The 19,046-nt window shown below is 41.2% G+C and overlaps 3 protein-coding genes across 4 annotated transcripts; all 3 read left to right on the forward strand.

Moving 5' to 3' along the window:
- The first annotated feature begins 28 nt into the window (after positions 1-28).
- LOC108095493 (serine/threonine-protein phosphatase 4 regulatory subunit 2-like) lies at positions 29-2,557 on the forward strand. Its single transcript, XM_043207375.1, has 3 exons — positions 29-330; positions 504-692; positions 762-2,557. The coding sequence occupies exons 1-3, from the start codon at positions 129-131 to the stop codon at positions 2,555-2,557; spliced, it is 2,187 nt and encodes a 728-aa protein (XP_043063310.1). The 5' UTR covers positions 29-128.
- A 619-nt stretch (positions 2,558-3,176) lies between these two features.
- Positions 3,177-4,919, forward strand: LOC108095512 (antigen 5 like allergen Cul n 1). The gene is made up of 3 exons (XM_017196622.1): positions 3,177-3,320; positions 3,737-4,116; positions 4,571-4,919. Exons 1-3 carry the CDS (start codon positions 3,177-3,179, stop codon positions 4,821-4,823), a joined length of 777 nt encoding a protein of 258 aa, XP_017052111.1. The 3' UTR covers positions 4,824-4,919.
- A 416-nt stretch (positions 4,920-5,335) lies between these two features.
- Positions 5,336-17,331, forward strand: LOC108095583 (plexin domain-containing protein 2). 2 transcript variants are annotated; one of them, XM_017196738.2, is made up of 8 exons: positions 5,336-5,475; positions 13,181-14,074; positions 15,163-15,372; positions 15,436-15,587; positions 15,666-15,738; positions 15,798-16,222; positions 16,327-16,344; positions 16,795-17,331. In XM_017196738.2, exons 1-8 carry the CDS (start codon positions 5,391-5,393, stop codon positions 16,861-16,863), a joined length of 1,926 nt encoding a protein of 641 aa, XP_017052227.1. In that variant the 5' UTR covers positions 5,336-5,390; the 3' UTR covers positions 16,864-17,331. The 2 variants fall into 2 exon arrangements, with proteins under 2 accessions (XP_017052227.1, XP_017052228.1); XM_017196739.2 differs by lacking the exon at positions 16,327-16,344.
- The last annotated feature ends 1,715 nt before the right edge of the window (positions 17,332-19,046 follow it).

Below are 19,046 nucleotides of genomic sequence, written 5' to 3' on the forward strand. Positions count from 1 at the left end.
TTTGATTTCGTTCGGTTGTCGAGTCAGCTTCATTTTCATTTTCGTTTTCAATTTTGTGGGTCAATCGCGCTTTTCCGCTTCGCTTTTCACGCCGTTTTCTCCGCTTATCGATTGCAAAAACGGTAATAATGCCGCACTGCCGGGAAATCAAAATGGTTCTGAAGCGCTTCACACGCTGCCACGAAGAGGAGATCCCCCCCGAGCTGGAGGGCTACTTGAAGTTCGTGTCCAGAACCGGGAAGACCGTCTACCGCTGGTACAACCTGAAGTACCTCTTCCGCCAAAAGCTGATCAACGTGATCATGAATTTCGGGGGATCCCGTCCAGAAGGTGGGTTTTCGGTGTTACTCATGCGAGATTTTCCAAGGCATAACTTATAATAACTAACAATCAATATAATAACAACAGTAATTATAATAACAATAATTATAGATAGGTTTTTTAACATTTAAAGTTAGCGTGCCAATCTTGAAGCCTTTAAAGTTTTTCCGTTTTTCTTCCAGATATTCCCAGCTACCCCAATGTGGATCCCTTTAACTTTGAGAGAATCAAGACCACCCTTCTCGCCCGCCTCGAACTCTTCGAGGCCGCTCCCTTCACCATTCAGCGTCTGTGCCAGTTGCTCGTCTTTCCCCATCAGCACTACTCTCGAGTGGACAAGTTCATGCGCGCCGTGGAGCGCTGCATTCTGGGTAAGTCCCCACTCGGGAGTCCTTTTTTGGAGAGAGAGAGATGACCTGTGGTATCCCAACCCTCCGCAGTGGTCACCACCGTTGATCAGAAGGGCAGGCGACCCCGCGATATTGCCTACCAGGCGTTGCAGTTCAGCGAGGAGGAGGAGGAGGAGGAGGAGGCTTCCCCATCAGAAGTCAACGTTGCAAGCGACGGTGAATGGGAGAGAGAGGTGGAGCCGGTCGCGGTGGATGAAGAGATGGAGGGACTGGTGGAGGAGGAGGAGGAGATGGAGGGGTTGATGGAGGAGGAGGATGAGGCTCCCATCACCTTTCCCACATCCACTCCCGCTTCTCCTTCCCCGTCCAATTCCCCTTCCAATCCCATTCCCACTTTCACTTTCGTTTTCAAACCCCATTCCCCTCCCAGTTCCCCTCCCCCTTCCCCACCCACATTCACTCCCACACCCTCGCCTCCCACTTCCCCACCCTCTCTTGGTGCTCAGAAAGCCAGGACTCCGCGCTCGGACGACATCATCCAGCCGAGGGCCAAGAAGATCAAGATGCGAAGGGGAACCGATGAGGAGCAATCCACGGAGGCTGGGTCGCCAATGGAAATCGATTCGGAATCCGAGAACGAGAGCCAGGACGAGGACGCAGACGATGAAGAGAACAGTGCCCCTTGCCATTACGGTCCTCCATATTACTCCGTTTCCGAATCCGAGTACGAAGAGATCCAAAACGAAAGCGAAGACCAGGACGAGAACTCAGCCGAAGAAGGGGACAAGACCCCGTGCCATGATGGTTCAGCTGATTATAACACTTCCGAATCCGATAACGAGGACAAGGACAAGGACGAGGACAAGAACGAGAACGAGAACAAGGACAAGGATGAGGACGAAGAGGAGTACGAGGACGAGAATGAGGTTGAGAATGAAGACAAGGACGAGGATGAGGATGAGGATGAGGAAAAGGACGAGGACAAGGAGGATAAGGATGAGGAAGAGAACGTAGATAAGGTCGAGGATGAGGATGAGGAAGAGGACGAGAACAAGGACGAGGATGAGGAAAAGGACAAGGATGAGGATGAGGAAAAGGACGAGGACAAGGACAAGAATGAGGAGGAGGACAAGGTCGAGGATGAGGACAAAGACATGGACGAGGACAAGGTCGAGAACAAAGCCAAGGACGAGGACAAGGTCGAGAACAAAGTCAGGGCCGAGGGCGAATTCGCAGAAGGGAACAAGTCCCCGACCTATTTCAATCCCGCATTCTATGGCCTTATCGAAATCGAAGAGGAGGACTATGACGATGGCGATAGCAGTCCCGAGTGGTGGGACGACTCCGAAGAAGAGGAAGAGTCTAAGAGCGGGGAGGAGTCCGAGGACGAGGACCAGGTTGATGAAGGGAACAGGAGGATCCCATCCATTTGGGGTCCTCGGTATAATGAGATCGACATGGTTGATGAAGGGAACAGGACACCATCCCATTGGGGTTCTGCGTATTATGATAACGAGGAGGAGCAAGAGGACCAGTTTGATGAAGGGAACAGGACCCCATCCCATTGGGGTCCTGCTTATTATGATAACGAGGACAAGTACGGGGATCATAACGATGACAGGATCAGGAACCGCAATAAGAAGAAGCGATACGGTCCTGCCAGTCCCGATAACAAGAGAGAGTTCGATAACAAGAAAGAGTTAGATAACAAGAAAGAGTTAGTTAACAAGAAAGAGCTCGATAACAAGAAAGAGCTCGATAACAAGAAAGAGTTAGACAACAAGAAAGAGTTAGACAACAAGAAAGAGTTTGATAACAGGAAAGAGTTCGATAACAAGATAGAGTTAGATAACAGGAAAGAGGTCCGAAACCCCAAAAAGCGATGAATAGACCGAGCCCAACCACGTTGAGAAGCCCAATGACGGATATGGGGCCGATGATGAGTCTGGATGGTTACCCTTCCCCTACCCAATGTAACTCAACTCTTAAAACACAACAACAAACCAAAGGGAAAAAAGGACCCGTCAAAGAATCCGATGCGCCGATCCGTTTCCCTTTTATTTTTACACCTATTATTTTACTATATTTGTACTCACACCCTAAACTTCATATAAACACCAAAAGCAAACCAAACTTTTACAAATAGAGGAGCTCCGCAATGAAAACATAACTTTACATAACAATAAAAAAACATTTTTATGATCTCCTGACCCTTTTCTTTCATAAATAGCTAAAAAATATAAGAAATTTTAAGTGTTTTAGTTTTAACCCTAATTCTAAACGAATTGTTTACATGTTTTTTTCAGAAACAAAAAGACTTTTATCTTTAAACGCACATGCTTTAAGACAATGTACTTGTTTTTAATGAAGTCGCTCTAAAATAAAAGAGCTTGTTTACGTTCTCAGAAAAATAGCCAGGCTGCGGCCTAAATAAGCGAATCGTTTCATTCACTACTCAGTTAAAATTGATTAACAAATCAGTAGTTTTCCGTTTACAAGGCCGAAATGACACGTTCTCCCTCGACCTCCTGGTCAATCCTCAAAGTTCTCATCCTGGCGGTGGCTTTCGCGTGTCCTTCGTTTGGCCAGAACTATTGTGACCCGGCTCTCTGTCCGAGTGGTCGACATGTGGCCTGTGGGAGCAGCGGAGTAAGCCTAAATCTTTAAGATGTGTTTAGATGTTTAGTGCTTGCTGATATCTTGAACAGAAATTTGAATGTCCCACCCATATTAATCCACCAACATAAAAACCAAATTGCTAAAATTGACGAGTTTTCATTCTTATTTTGTGGAGAACTTTAAAAAATTACAAATATGTATAAGCAATGTATATATATATTATTTTTGCAATAATATTGTCAGATATTTTATAAATGACTGATTTTAATTTTTAAGTAAAAATGTTGAGCTTAGTTTATTAACGTGTTAACCGAAATTTATCCCAATGACTTCTGAATTATTGCCAGGGGTCTTGAATTTAATAAACATATATTTTATATATGTATATATTATATCTATACTTTGCTCCATCACTCTTGATTAATTAATCCGACCCGTTAAACTAGCGCTTCGTCAGCGGCTGCAGGGGAGAGTTTGTGCCAGTGGACCAATACATCCAGCAGATCCTGCAGCTGCACAACGAACGGCGCAATCTGGTGGCCGGCGGCGGGGTGAGCGGGTTCCCCAGTGCCCTGCACATGGCCACCATGACCTGGGATACCGCTCTTGCCCAGCTGGCGGCCTACAATGCGCTGCAGTGCCGCATGGCGCACGACGAGTGCCGCAACACGAACGCCTATCGCTATGCGGGCCAGAACCTGAGCATCCTCTTCAGCAGGAGCGTGGACGTGGCGGACTTCCTGCGCCAGCGGATCGCCGCCTGGTTCGACGAGAATCGCGACGCGACCAGCGCCGACATGGAGAACTACCAGATGCGCGGCGGACCGTGAGTAGCATCCGTGAGGGGCATCCCTTAAGTTGGCGCTGGTTTCAGCTATCATTCATTTTTATCTTCACATTTAATAGAGCTCCCGAAATAGGTTTACTTATTTTTTCTCAAGCTGAATCGCTATCTTAAAAACAGGTAAAAGTGATCAATTTATTTTTTCGTAAGCTGACTGGCTTTTTTAAAAACAGGGAAAAGTGTTTGCACCCTAATTTCTCTCTAAAAAAAATTGAGTTTTCTTTTTGTAAAAGAAAAAGTTTTGAGGCAAACATTTTTTTAGGAATCTATAAAAGTTTTTTATTTTTAGAAATTCGAAAATCGAAAAATATGTTTTTTAGTTTTTAAATTGAAATATGTAGGTATTGCATAATATATTCCTGGTTTCTTTGTGATCTTTATAGTTCCATAGTGTGCTTATTATAGTTCAAAATACATTATATTTTCTCGATCGCAGGGCAATCGGCCATTTCACGACCATGGTGAATGAACGCAACAGCAGAGTGGGGTGTGCCATTGCCCGATATACGGACGCCAATAACGTACAGGCAACTCTGCTGGTGTGCAACTACGCGGTCACCAATGTGGTTAACAATCCCGTTTATCGAGCGGGATCTGCCGCCTCGGAATGCACAACAGGTCGCAACCCCAACTTTCCAAACCTCTGCTCCTCGAATGAAGCCTACAACTACAACCAATGGTCGGGATAAAAGAAGAAGAACTTTTGCCTAAAAATATAACTGAATTTTATATATTTGTACATGTAACCATATAATTAATACGATTGTTTTGTTTAAAAACCTTGATTCGAGGATTCATTTTTGTGTATTCACCAATTTACAGACACGTCACCACATAGAGTGGCTTTCAATCCAAGAAGGTAGACCAAAGACATTGCCAAATTTGATTTAATTTAAATTTATGTTTGAATTTGAATTCGATAGATATTAGTGTTGCGAAGAAAAATTATAAAAAAAAAATAGAAAAAAGGAAGACGATGTGAATTCCTTAATCGATAGTATGGAAACTGGGACTGGTTGGCAAGTGTACTCGCTAAAAAGGACGGTGTATTCGCTAACCAGGAAAGTGCACTCGCTATTCCGATCCGAGTTTCCAACCAACCCGGTTTTGGCTTAAATAAACCATTTTTGTGGGCCAAATTTAGGGACAATGTGATCTTAGTATTTTTCGGTATTCATAGTCGAAGGCACTGGGAAAAGAGCCATTTCGCCATCTGGCAACACTTGCAACGGAACGGGGACTGAAATCGGTAAAAAATGGCGAAGAGTGTTTGTTGTGCGTGCGCGCGAATTGCGATCCTTTTGGCCATATGCAGTGCGGTGCCCAACACTTCGGCCTGGTGTAAGTGAATCCTATTGGAGTCCCAATTAATACGACATTTTTGTAAACCGAGCCGTGCCGCTCTTCCTCTTCCACTATCTCTGTTTCTCTTTATCCACCTTGCAGGTGTGTGCGTGTGTGTTTCTGAGTGCGTGTGTGTAAATCTGGTTGGGTTGTTAATTTCTTGTACGCAATTCGAAAAATTCCAATAAGACGGAGGCGAATCGGCCTAAAAGCAAAGCCCACCTATTTTCTGGGGAGCTACGCACATATGGACAATATTTGGATGGTGTATTTATGCATTTACGGCCCGTTGTTTGTACACAAAGTCCACAAATACAAATCATCGTGGTTCTCTTTAGGAACGGGGGAGGGGATGAGGGGACCAGTTTTGTATTTTTTTTTTCGTATGGTGAACTTTACTGCCATGTTGTATTTTTTCCGTTTTTTTTTTCGTGTGCTGGCACATCAAATGCGTTAATTGACAACAACGAAAAGCCAAATATTTTGTGTTTGTGTGTGTGTGCGAGCAGCCGAGTGTGAAAATGGGCAACGTCCTGTGGCCAAACAACCCCAGCCCCCCTGAAAACTACAAGAAAAAACAACTCCAGCCGCCTCTGCGTTTTTTTATTTTTGAGTTTTGTTTTGTGCGACGCGCTCATTTGCGCCATGCTCCACTTAACGTGCAACAATTTTCCATCTGCGACGTCGCCACCAGGCGAACAACCTGCATATATCAATTGAAATCGCTGATTAAGGCGCAAAAGCTTATTGTTTTGTTTTGCAATTGAAACGATGGAGCTAAACTGGCAACACTTTTGCCACCGTTCTGTTCTTGCGCGCCTTTCTGCGACAGGTGGCAACATTGCGCACCGGCTAACGGGGCTTTATAGTTTTCCCCAATAAGAAACGGGAATGGGTACTGGAGAAAAGTGCTTACGTAACGAGTATTACCACCAACCACACAACACACACCACCCGCCACCCACCAGTCCACCGGCACCACTGAGTGTGCTTGATTTGCTCATTTCCATCTATTTATGTCTTGTTGATTCAGTTTGTACGCCGTTTAGGTTTCTTTGTCTGCTTATCGGCTCATTTGTTCCCAGCCAACCACATTTCACCTGGCATCAGTTAAAGTGCATTCGGTTATCTGCGTGGCCAACTAAAGTGCTATTCACTCTGCCGTGCATCTGTCTTTTTTCTTTGGTTTTTGGTTTCGAATCAGCCGCAAGGACTATAAAACGCCGGTTGCATTGATTTAAACTATATTTCTTAAGACAGGTGTATATTTTTCTAATTGGAATTGACAACCTATAACTTTGTAGTTTGCAACATGTTGCTTTGTTTACTTTACGCAACTCCTTACATATGGAAATCAATGATATGAGATTGAGATTGACTTCCTTTCTAAGTACAAAGTTATTTGAGCTCCACTATTAAAGCATTAATTAGGTAAATTTTGGGATTTCTAAAATAAATGGCAGCTCTAAAACAAGTCACTCATTGCTCATTGTTGGCGATGCAAAGTCAAATTCTTTCATCATCGTCTTGTGGGGAGCACGCATGGCTTATCTGTGGCAGAGTTACAATTGTATAATTCGCAACCCAATCCCACAGGACTTGCATCTGGCGGCAGTCGGCTACTGGCACCGCTATCGCTTATTAAGGCCATTCACGCATGGCTCCAATCTGTTGGCTTCTCCGCGCTTCCCAGTATTACTTCGCCCGTTGCGAAGTTTGCAATCAGCTCTGAATCACCCATCTTCACAGCTTTCCGGTGTCCATAAGCATCGGAAACCGTCAGCGAGAGAAAGTCCCCACCTAAAAATATACCGGGAAAGAACAGAACAAAACACAATCAAATACCTTAACGATTTTGTATACACTCAGAAAAAAGAGAAACCCTTTGGTATAGGAAACTGGCTGTTGAATAAAAAAAATGCCATGATTTTAACCTAACGGTGACTTAATTTGATAGTATCTTTACCTTTCTGAACATCATTAAAAATTATTCTAAAAAAGTATGTATTCATAATAGACAAAAAGTAAATCCATAGAATTTAAATTATTAAAAAAATAAACACTTACCACTTCGAACTCTGATGACTGAGCCAGAAAAATCAGCTGTTTCTTCTTTTTCACAATTACAAATAAAACGAAACAGGTCAAAAATCAAAGCAAATTACACAGTCACAAAAAGTTCTTATCTTTTATTGACAATAAGAAGTGAGCTAAAATTATTGATAATCAAATTCTGGGTGTGTAAAGTTGTAGTTTTCCCTGGGTAAATATTTAACCAAATTGATTGCTTGTTTATGTACACGTACTACTTTCTGATAACAAGTGTAAATACTTCATTGGGTCCAAAATTAGACTTTCTTCTCGTCTTCTACTTTATTGTTAAACAATGAGTGGCGTTTGAAAATTCAAACATTTAGATCTAAGACGTCTTCTCAAGCTTAAATGATTGCACATTCATTTTGTGTGACCAACAATAATAATAATAATTAAATTAGTGATTTAAATAATTCTTAAATGTATTTGCAAAACGCTTGTATAAGTTAGATGGATGGGTTTTTCCATCGATTGACTTCTAATGTTTTCAAAAAAAAACCCGGTGTCAAAAATGTCAGGTCTAAAACTCTGATGACTAAAGCTATTTCATCTGAACCAAGAGAACTAGGAATCTCAAGTGCGAAAGGTACACCAGGTTATCTCTAGTCGCCGATATTGATGTTGTGCTGTTTATAAGACATAAAACAAATCGCAAACAGGTTCCAACATAAGGAATGGTTTCAAATTTCACATGTCACTTATAATCTATTATTTAAACTTTAGGCTCAACAAACAGTTCAAGAAAATATGGTTTTTTTGGCAACATGTGCAAATTTCGTATCGATATGCAGACATTGCTAGCTCGTAAATTTTGATAACAAGTCGTCAGAGCTTTGTGATAATTTATGTGAGGCGTTGTTCAGCCAAATTTTTTTGCACGAGCGACACAAATGCTTTTATTTAATATTTGCAATAACCTACAAAGTGAAGTGCAATAATTGGGACAGAAGCAATAGCTTTGGGAGTTGGAAACCAAACTCTTCAGAGTTCAGGTTACAAAGAATGCCACACGCGCAAGTTCAAGTTGCAGTACTTCTTCAGCGAGCCCTTTTCCGAGTTCCCAACTGTAACCAAACAATTGGATCCATTGTGGATCTGCAAGATCTGCGCATTTCGACAAGTGCATCGTTTGTCAGTGGTTGCTTGGCCATGGGAAGATCATTAGCACCAGATCATCTTCTGGTTGCCCTGTCGCTCCGTTTCTGGGAATAAAAAGCCGGGCATTGCCCACAATGTTCCCCTCGATGGAGGGGCTGATAAGCTTTTCCGTCTAACGGCGATCGAAGAACGGTAAGAGTATTGTCACTCCGGCCACGTTTGTCCGGTGCAACCAGCGGATACGATTGGTGCACTCCAAAAAACAGGCGTGCATTTACAATTTATTCAAAAATATTTTGAGATTGATTTACTAATTATAATATAATATGTAATATATACAATATATATATTATAATATATAAAAACCCTTTAAAAAAGTTAAATGTGTAGGGAACCACTTACAGCATTTAAAATATCTTACTATAAATAATAAATCATCATCAACACATTAGCTTATAATTTATGACTCTTCAACTTCCACAGTTTTTATTTTATTTCCATCTCGCTTTCTATTCCTTGTTTTCTCTCTCTCTCCCTCTTTCTCGGGGTACTCTATATTGTTCGAATTTGTATAAAATAATGTTGATTTGGTTTTTTGTAAGTGTAGTGGTGTTTGTGTACGTGTTTTACCGCCCGTCAATTAGCCGGACAAGTTCAGGTAAAAAAGCGTGCGACGCAAATTGCCCGCCGAAAGGCGAGGCGTCGGTGCAAGGCAGGCGTTTTTTTTTTTTTTTTTTTTTTTAGGGAAACGCGCTGATAAACCGAATTGGAGAGCGCCCCTGGCAAACCGCTAATCAGTGGGATGCAGGTGGAGGTAATGGCGTAGAAATGCGGTAAAAATAAGATAGGAAAGCTGCTGAAATCCGGCCTTAAAGGCAAAAATTCAACCGTTCTTGCGTAAGGAGATATTTCTTCGAAGGGAGGTGGTGGTAAACCTTAATGCGAGTGAACAATTGCAGGTGCTATCTTCTAAAAATTAAAACTTTACTTGTAGTGTGGTTCCTCTAGATAAATACTACCTTTGAAAATTCAAACCAAGAAAGAAGAGAAGCTAAATGCACTTGTGACTAACATTCTAGGTGGAATGGTATTAACAACTCAAACAGGGCTCGAATACATTTGAAAAACTGCTGTGCTTTTTGTACTTACGTGTACCAAACGAAGCAAAAACGAACACTTTTGATGGGTTATTTAAATGCTTGAGCTCAATGTTAAGTGATTTCACAATGGGATTTCAGCAGTATTTCGAAATAAACAGAAAAGAACCCTTCACAAATGTTTCTTGCTCGTTTTTAGAATACATGTTCTTGCTGAAAAACATTTGCTTTACTATTTTAGTATGGTCATTAACACTATATTAAATGAGCACTAAAACGAGCAATTTGTAGTTCATTAATTTGTTGTGGGAATAAAGTTCCCAAATCCATTCAAAGTTGATAACCGAAGCAGTTTTGCGATAAGGTTTTTTCAAACAAAGGCAAATTTTGGGAATGCAGACAAAAAAAAGGTATGAAAAAAGGTATACAAAAAAATATGGTGCGATAAGGATTATTTCCCAGTGTGTTGTTTTTAAACTCTGGGGAATTTGAATATTTCTAATCAGTTCAATGAGTTAGTTTGCTTTCAACAATTTTAAATTATCAAGGACATTTAAAAATTCTTTAAAGTGTAAGAACGAAACTCTTTTGAATCAGCCAAAATATATGTATATAATATAATATATGATAATATATAATTAAACTGTATTTTATGCAAATCCTATGTTAGAATATTATTGATAATTTCCTTAACAAACAAGGTGTTCTTTCCTCACATTAAACGTTTTGCAGCACGAAATTGATTTTGATAAATTTCGAGCTCACTGCTCTATAGTGTGATGATCTTGAGATCGACTTTCATTGATTCATTCGTCCTTCACACCTTGTTTTGCAACCAATTTCACCCAGAAGCGACAATTAAAGATCGTATGCGGATACCCGAAAGTGGGTCACTGTGCAAATTATGCGTTCCACTTGTGGACTTCTTAAGGTTTCCCTAAGGTCATTATCATGACATACCAGAAAAGCCTACACTGAGAAATATAGAAATGAAATGAGCTAACAATCATTAATTTAATTAAAGTAACAACACATCATAACTGATGGATATTTAAGAAGGAATTCCTTTTTTTATTTTGGAACAATATGAAACTATTGTGTTTAAGTGGATCTGAGTAAATCGATATAGGAATGGCTTCTTAAGATTCTTTCATGGTATTGAAAAACGAATCGGTTTTCAATCAAGTGCCGCATAAATTTACGCCAATTATTTCAACGGCCATAACAGAAACCCTGGGGAAAGACAACAAACCGCCACTTACAGCAATTAACATCGGGTTCAATTGGATCGGCGTCACGCGAATGTTGATCGCTTGCGGGGAGGAGGTGGTGGGTGGTGGGTGGTTGGGTGGTTGGGTAGTGCTGGGTGGTCGGTGGGTGGTGGACAGAAGGCGGTCCCACTAGATGTGCATGTCATCTCATCTGCGATGGGGCTTCGCTGAGTCACTTTGATCGCAGTGGCACCTAAACTTATTAATCGTTACGAAAGTGGGATAAATAGAGCATGCCGGCTGATAAGCCTAATGATTTTCTATTGTTTCGTAAATAAGTATGAGTAAGAAACGCGAATAAAAGTGCACTTATTCATAATAAAATTGGTTAGCTTGTTCAATTGCTTAAAGCATTCTCATTTATTTAAAATAGTTATATTATAATTGTGCTTAGATACAAGTTAGTTCTACAAAACGTTTCCTATTCATTATTGCACATTTCATTGTAGACTTCAAATGCTGTTAGCAGTGCTCTCTGTTTTTCAAGTTCAGAAGAAACGTGATAGTTCTGTGCACTTTTTGTGGCAAAGTTGTTCCTTGACGTTGTTGCAGCATTGTAAACAATAACTTTTACACGTACGAGTCTGTATGTCTGTATGTATGTGTGTGTGTGTGTGTGTGTGGCATGGTGGTGCACACACTAACGAAGCGGAGCGAAAGTCTCACGGGTGAGCGGTGCCGAAACTTCTCCCGGCGAATCACTCGAATGCCATTTATCCGGGAAAGAGAGAGCAGTGAGCAGTGTGTGTGAAATTGACCGGAAAGGATCCGGCGTACTGACTTTCGATTAGCAGCTTTTACACAAGTTGCGGATACTGTGCTGGTTTTTGCTTCACATCAAAGTATTTCTTTGGCAAATATTAGCTATTAAAGAAATACAAACCAAACGTGAAATTGAATCTATTTTTCAATATTGCAAATATTTATTTGAATACCAGAAAGCATTCTTTTTGGTTCCCCAATGACTTGTCTTGTTCATAAAAACTTTAAATTGATTAATTTTTAGTAAAAACTGCGTTTAAAATATATTTCACTCGTTTTATTATTTGGCAAAACAACATATACAGTATGCACACACTATACGTGAGCATTAGTGTTGAATTGAACTTAAAACGCTGATTTATATTATCCTCCTAAGCCAATTGCTAATTCCATCAATCACGGCTTACGTTCTGTCAGTTTCAAATCGAATGCAATTCTGCTCGTCAGCTTGTTATTGTTGCGGCAATTGTAATCGATATCGTTTGTTTATGGGTATGCCCCCCTAAAACCGCTGAAACCCCTGAGCCACCCAACCACTGAGCCACTGAACCACTGAACCACCCAACCACCCAACCACCAACCACTGACCGCACTCTCGAATTGTTGTAATTGTAAATTGCAGCGGGGCCGACTGGTAGATGGTCTTATTGCGGTGATTGTACAAGTACGCTTATTGCTTATGGCTTATGGCTTATGTCAGGACATGTGAGAACGGTAATAGAAAATCAATATCGAGGGTGGCCGTTGTGACTAGCAACTGGGTTAATTGCAACACAAGCAAGTGGGCACCAAGTGCGGTGGCAGCCCTACGAATGTCCTGCCCGGTCTTTACATCGCCAGGATATCCCGTGGTCTTGGCCGACGAGCTAAATTTAGACTTATTGTAACCTCCTCCGGATTTGTATGCTTCAGAAGTGGTTACATATTATGTGTTCACTTCTGGCTTAAGAACTTTCACGAATGCAAAATATATGATAATTAAGGATATATTTTATAATACCTCTTAAAAACTATTTTAACATAAAAGTTGTATATTATTATATAGAACATTTCATGCAGTACAAACATGTGGTTTTTTTCGTAGAGTCAAAGTGTCTCTGAAAACCTGATTTGTTTATGGCTAACCCGAAATGTATATTGTTTCTAATTCTTGAGACAGCTCACGCAGCAAAGTCAGCTTAATGAGTCATTGAAATGCGCGATGAGCTTGAAACCGAGTTCTTCCGCCACCGAAAATCCTCCATTATTTATTAAATTTATTTCGGAAGCTTTTAAGTGAGGGAAACGTTTGACAAACTGTTGAGTTCTTGACTTTGAAGAACATTCTAACCTTTGGTAATTTAATTTGCTAACTTATCCGTTCGTTTTATTCATTTACAGCCAATCGGGATAGCTACGAACCGCTGGACTCGAGGCTGCCAGTGCTAGATACTTACGGAGTGGTGCCACTGACGACGAGCCAGCTGCACCGCCAGAGACGAGCGGTTCCAGTGGACGCGAAGGCGGATGCGAATGTCCAGTTGCAGAGCGGCAATGCGAATGCCAGTGCGGCAGCAGCAGCAGCGGGAGCAGCAGCAGCAGCTGGAGCAGCAGCTTCAGCGGAGACCACGGTGACCACTGTGGACAGCAAGACGGCCGGAGGCAGTGTGTCCTACAATGTGCACAACGTGGGAGTCAATGGCACTGGACAGCGGAAGGCCTACAGCATCGGTGACGGAGGTTCGCCGGTTGCCGGGTCCAATATCAGCACCACCATCAATGTGGCCGCCAAGAAGCCCACCCAGCTGATGGCCCAGTCCACCTATCCCAAGAAGGTGGCTCCCTCCGCCGTGGCAGTGACGAATACGAACACAGACCGCTCCACGGCCGGTGAAATCGATGTGGATGTGAGCGGCGTGGATGTGCCGGAGGACGAGATCAACGAGGCGGCGAAGAACGAGTCGCTGGTGCGCAGCGAGGGTGCGTTTGACTACTACAACAGCCTGCAGTACATCAACAAGCAGGAGGTGTCCGCCCTGTGGACCGAACTGAAGAACACTCCCGTCAACGACATGCTATCCTCGTCCCATCGACGTGCCATGACCGTGGAGCTCAAGTTCGACTTCCCCTTCTACGGACACTACGTGAGGAACATCACGGTGGCCACCGGAGGATTCCTCTACACGGGCGAGTACGTCCACTCCTGGCTGGCGGCCACCCAGTACATCGCTCCTTTGATGGCCAACTTCGACACGAGCATCTCCAACGACTCCTTCGTTCGGGTCCAGGATAATGGTGAGCTGAACCCATTAGTTTGACTCCTCAAACCGTAATGAATAGTCCATAAGCATTTGTTCATCTGTGGGTATCCAAAATGTTTTCATTTTGAATTGAAATCGAAGAACGAAAACCTTCGTAAAAATAGTTAGAATCTAATTTTATTGGAAGTTTAATTTCCCCAATTTTAGAAACCTCTTCCTCATCTCCATTAAAAACCTTCCTTAAATTATTTTCTGCTTAAGCTAAAGCTTTCGGTGTTTCTTTCTGTTGGTTATTTTTGAGAATTTCTATAAATTGGCATTTAATATTATTTATTATCAGCTTTAAATCATCTTGCTAAATACTACACACTCTGGATTGAGTAATAATTCTTTCGTTTTAAATACATATTGAATAATAAGGGGAATGAATAGCTGACTACAAAGAAGGCAAATGCATCATTCTATTAAAACTTAATGATGCATTCTCAGAATTACTATGTACTGCATTTAGCAAGAACAGTGTCTTATCACTTTGTTTTCTGTGGAGTCTATGAGTAACACTAATTGCATAGAGTAAATTTAAAAACAAGTATATATAAAAAACAAATGAACAAGTGCAAATGAAGAACAAAGAATGCATAGAACTACAAAAATAGGTGATACGCATTTAAGAGTAAACTGTTTTTGCTAAAACGACAGCTGTACTTCTGCTCAGTTTCACTAGAAGCCAAATGTTTACTTTAACAAATACCACCTGGGTTAATATGCCCGTGGTAAATACATTTTATTGATTTAATAATACATATAAATACATTTCATTCCCAAAGACTAGACTTGCATATGACTTTGTGTTTTAAGAAGTTGTTTACAAAATCGTTGGACTTTTGAGTACCTGAAATGGTAACAGAATTTCAAGTGATTTCGTTGTTGATTGTTGAAAAGGTTTATGAGTTTGGGATTAGTAGAGAATATGAACTTGTTTACATTTTTTAAACTTGTAGTCCTTCCTGGTATTGATATCTGATGGTCAGTACACTCTATGTACATCATCCATCGCTAGATTCATTTAACAAATGGTGCTGTAAAAGTCTAAATATTTATCAAAATCAATCCCTATTCCAGGAACCGCCTTCACCGCCGTGTGGGAGAATGTGACGCTGCAGGACAAGCCGGAGTTTGGAAAGTTCACGTTCAGCGTAACGCTTCACCAGAGCGGCGACATCGTGTTCACCTACCTGCAGGTGCCCACCCAAATAAACACCATCCAGGACAACAAGCACCCGGTGAAGGTCGGCCTCTCCGACGCCTACATCATTGACAAGAATTTATACTGTAAGTACTTGTTTATTTCGAACTTAAAAACCGAACTCACGAACATCCCTTCCATTTCGATAGTTGCCCGCCGAAAGACAATCTACGAGTACCACCGAGTCACTTTCGTGCAGCATGAGATCACCAACCACACCATCATCAAGCTGACAGCTCTGCCCACCTGCCTGGGCTACAATGACTGCACCTCGTGCATCAACCACAACACAACCTTCACGGTGAGTGCTGCTGGATCCACGGGTTCCCCTCAATCTCACTTCAATTCCAATTGAATCCCAATATATATTGTTTTGCAGTGCCTCTGGTGTCCGGCGCTGAATCGCTGCTCCACGGGCACGGATCGCAAGAAGCACGAGTGGATTCAAAAGGGTGAGTATTGCATGAAGAGCAGCTAGATGTTGGAAACTAATTATTGAATTTATCTGCAGGATGTGATGCTGCCGCTGTTCATGTGGCGAGCAACTGTCCGGCGCTCGGCGAGAAGGGCAACAATGCCCCACCGGCGAAGAGTGGTAACGCGAACAGCGGAGCCGGCAGTGCGACGAACGCCTCCACGGCGACCACCGGCTCCTCGACGCCGGTGACGGAGCCCACTGTGATCAGCACGCGGGCACCGCACGCCACCGCCCAATCGAAGCCGGAGGAGGATGCCGCCGCCGCCGCTGCCGCCTCCGCCGCTCATGCGGATGGAAAGCTCGGCAATGCCGAGCTCTCGCAAGCGGGGGCGGATAACAAGAGCGTGGGCGTGGCCTTTGGGTTCATGGTGCCCATCTGTCTGGTGTTCGCCGCGACGCTGTGGCTCTTCTACGCGTACCGCAATCCGCACACCAAGAGCGGCCAGCTGCTCATCCACGTAAGTTAATCCTTAGTCCTTTGAGGCTCATGCCGTTTGCCTTGTGCTTTGTGCTTTGTGGTTACTCAATCGACTTCCCGTCCGTTTCTTTCAATTACATGCAGTCCAAGCATTTACACCAGGTTTGTGGCTACACTGTGAACTTATTGGTTCTACTTTTATTAAACCATAAATTTATGAGTTGTACTAAAAACGAACACGAATAGGAAAGAAAGTTTAAAATCAGCACACAAAGTGTTGAGATACGGAGCTTATAAAACTATTAAACAAGAAGATGTTATGTATTTGTAGTTATTAAGGGTTACATTTGTGCCGTTGAGGAATTTAATTTGTGTATGTAGAGGAAAAGCTCTTAATGAAAGATCTTTGAAATACATTGAGATCTTTTAATATTTAGGAAGTGATTTTTTAATAGACTTTTTTGTTCTCTAACTTTATTAGCTTTAATCTGAAAGATCTCTTAATTGAATGATCTCTTATCCCTCTAATATTTATGGGAACCTATGTTATAATTAGATTAGTGTTTTTTCTTATTTAAATCTGAAACCTGCTAATCGCATTTCCATCCACAGTACCGTCCCAGCCAGTGGTCCTGGAGGCGCGGCGAGGCCCGCTACACGGCAGCCACGATACACATGTAGGAGGTGTCCCTTCGAGGTGACGTGGAGGAGTACTGAGATCGCGGACGTGGGACGGGGGAGCTGCAGCTGTACCGATAAGGAACCAACCAACCAACCAATCAACCAATTAACCAACCAACCAACCAATCAACCAACTAACAACATCTAACCAATTGAACCCGACAAGAGCAGTATCGAGAAAGGGAAACTGAGAAGTAGGAGCAGTCGTCATCGCCAACAGCTATGATCACAAACAGGATGGACAAGCTTGCCGAATCCTATATTTTAAAGACACCTGAACCGGTTTGTAATGTGATATTACATGTCCAGGGCAAAGAAAAAGACACATTTTGCACTGATTGAGATTGAGATTCTTTAGATATAACTGCCGCACTGACAACATCAAGCAATATAGATTCCGAACCGATCTGCTCAAGAGACAGGAGAAACAGAAACAGAAAAATTTAAATAAAAAGACGACAGCATGAAGTGATCTTTTAATGTATCTTTTAACCATTTTTAAAAACGTACCGCTGCCCCAGAAATCTAGAAATCTAGAAATCCAGAAATCCAGAAATACCCCCGAAGACAACTAAATAAATATAATATATGTGACCCCCAGAAGGCCAAGGCTCCCACCAGCCACGCACACACGCATACTGACACCAATACCAACAACAAGGCACCTTTAACACACACACACACTCACTCACTCACGCACACATATATACACACATACACACACACAGACACAGGGCAAAGTGCTTTCAATTGTTTCATAGTTCAATTTTGTTTAGTGTTCTTTTATCTTATCTCTGTATCTGTATCTTTTATCCTGTATTCTACCCAAAATCTCGAAAGAGAGAAAGCGAGGACTCTTTGCCAAAAGTTTCTCCTCATTCTGTGTAATGTTTTTTTTTTTAATTCGTTTGTTTTAAGTGTGTGTAGCTTGGCAAGCAATTACGGGATAAGTGTATTACTGTGAGCACTCGTCGCAGTTTTTATAAATGTATTATACGCGGATTGTGTGTTCACTTATATATACTTTATATACATATACACATACACCTGCATCCGTGTGCATGTGGCGTATACATAAATATATATCCAAGACAACCTCTTCTTTTTATACCCTTGCAGAGCAAATTGCATTATAATTGCAGTCAGAAGAGCGCAACGCAGTGAAGGAGACACCTCAGACCCTCAGACCATAAAGTATATATATTTTTGATCAGCAAAAATACGTCTGTCCGTCATAAAGCTGCAATGGGAAAAATCTAAAAATCTATATAGAATTAACTGAAAAAAAATGATAACGTGGTGGTTTTTTATCAAACAAGCATAATTTTTGGAATATAGTGTTTTCTAATGACATATGACTGCAAGGGTATATAAGCTTCGGCTTGCCGAAACTAGCTTCCTTTCTTGTTGTTAGTATTTTTTTCTATTAATTAATATTACAAATGAAAAACAAAGAAAAAAAACTTATATATATATATACATATATATATATATTAATGAATATAAAACTATAACTAAATGCGGTGTGAAAAGCTAAACTAAATTGATAAATAACTAAGTAAGGGAGATTGGAACAAGGAGGGGAGATTTAAATATGTTTTTAGAAATATCAATAAAATCAAACCGATTAAAACACAACAGAAATAAACCCCAAGCATGCAAGCGAAAGCAACTAAGAAAATTGTATAACAATGTATTTTGATAAAGAAATTAAACTTGTTTTTAAGCTCTTCTTATGTATACATGATAATTTAAATAAAAAAAAACATACTCGAAAATTGACTCTCTTTCATCCTCTAACATTTAATTGTATTTTATGCCAAACTGTCCACTTGTAAGTTAATGTTCTAGGTTGGTCAACTCAATCTTAAAGAATATTTAAAAATCAGAAATCATATCATTAAGTTTCTCTTCTAAAAGTGTTCTACTAACGAGGTATGTATATGATTTCTATATTTGTTTTTATAAAAAAATATCAAATATATTTTGTAAATACAAATATATATTGCGATTTAAAAAGGGAATTTCCGGTTGCAGTGAAGTGATGCGATTTCGAATTATATAACACAGAAGCTGATGCTACTGCAAATGCCACCTGTAGGTTACTTTTATATTATCACTGAAGATTATAAACAAAAGCTATTTTCTTATTTAATTTATATTGATTCGTATAAAAAGGGGGC

This window comes from Drosophila ficusphila, unplaced genomic scaffold (genome assembly GCF_018152265.1).
Source record: "Drosophila ficusphila isolate 14025-0441.05 unplaced genomic scaffold, ASM1815226v1 contig_198, whole genome shotgun sequence".
Lineage (NCBI taxonomy): Eukaryota > Metazoa > Arthropoda > Insecta > Diptera > Drosophilidae > Drosophila > Drosophila ficusphila.

Coding starts and splice junctions, on each gene's coding strand:
- LOC108095583 (XM_017196738.2), top strand. CDS start 5,391: ATGGCGAAGAGTGTTTGTTGTGCGTGCGCGCGAATTGCGATCCTTTTG. Junction 15,588..15,665: donor ACCACAACACAACCTTCACG/GTGAGTGCTGCT, acceptor ATTGTTTTGCAG/TGCCTCTGGTGTCCGGCGCT. Junction 15,739..15,797: donor GCACGAGTGGATTCAAAAGG/GTGAGTATTGCA, acceptor ATTTATCTGCAG/GATGTGATGCTGCCGCTGTT.
- LOC108095512 (XM_017196622.1), top strand. CDS start 3,177: ATGACACGTTCTCCCTCGACCTCCTGGTCAATCCTCAAAGTTCTCATC. Junction 3,321..3,736: donor TGGCCTGTGGGAGCAGCGGA/GTAAGCCTAAAT, acceptor CCGTTAAACTAG/CGCTTCGTCAGCGGCTGCAG. Junction 4,117..4,570: donor TACCAGATGCGCGGCGGACC/GTGAGTAGCATC, acceptor TCTCGATCGCAG/GGCAATCGGCCATTTCACGA.
- LOC108095493 (XM_043207375.1), top strand. CDS start 129: ATGCCGCACTGCCGGGAAATCAAAATGGTTCTGAAGCGCTTCACACGC. Junction 331..503: donor CGGGGGATCCCGTCCAGAAG/GTGGGTTTTCGG, acceptor TTTTTCTTCCAG/ATATTCCCAGCTACCCCAAT. Junction 693..761: donor CGTGGAGCGCTGCATTCTGG/GTAAGTCCCCAC, acceptor AACCCTCCGCAG/TGGTCACCACCGTTGATCAG.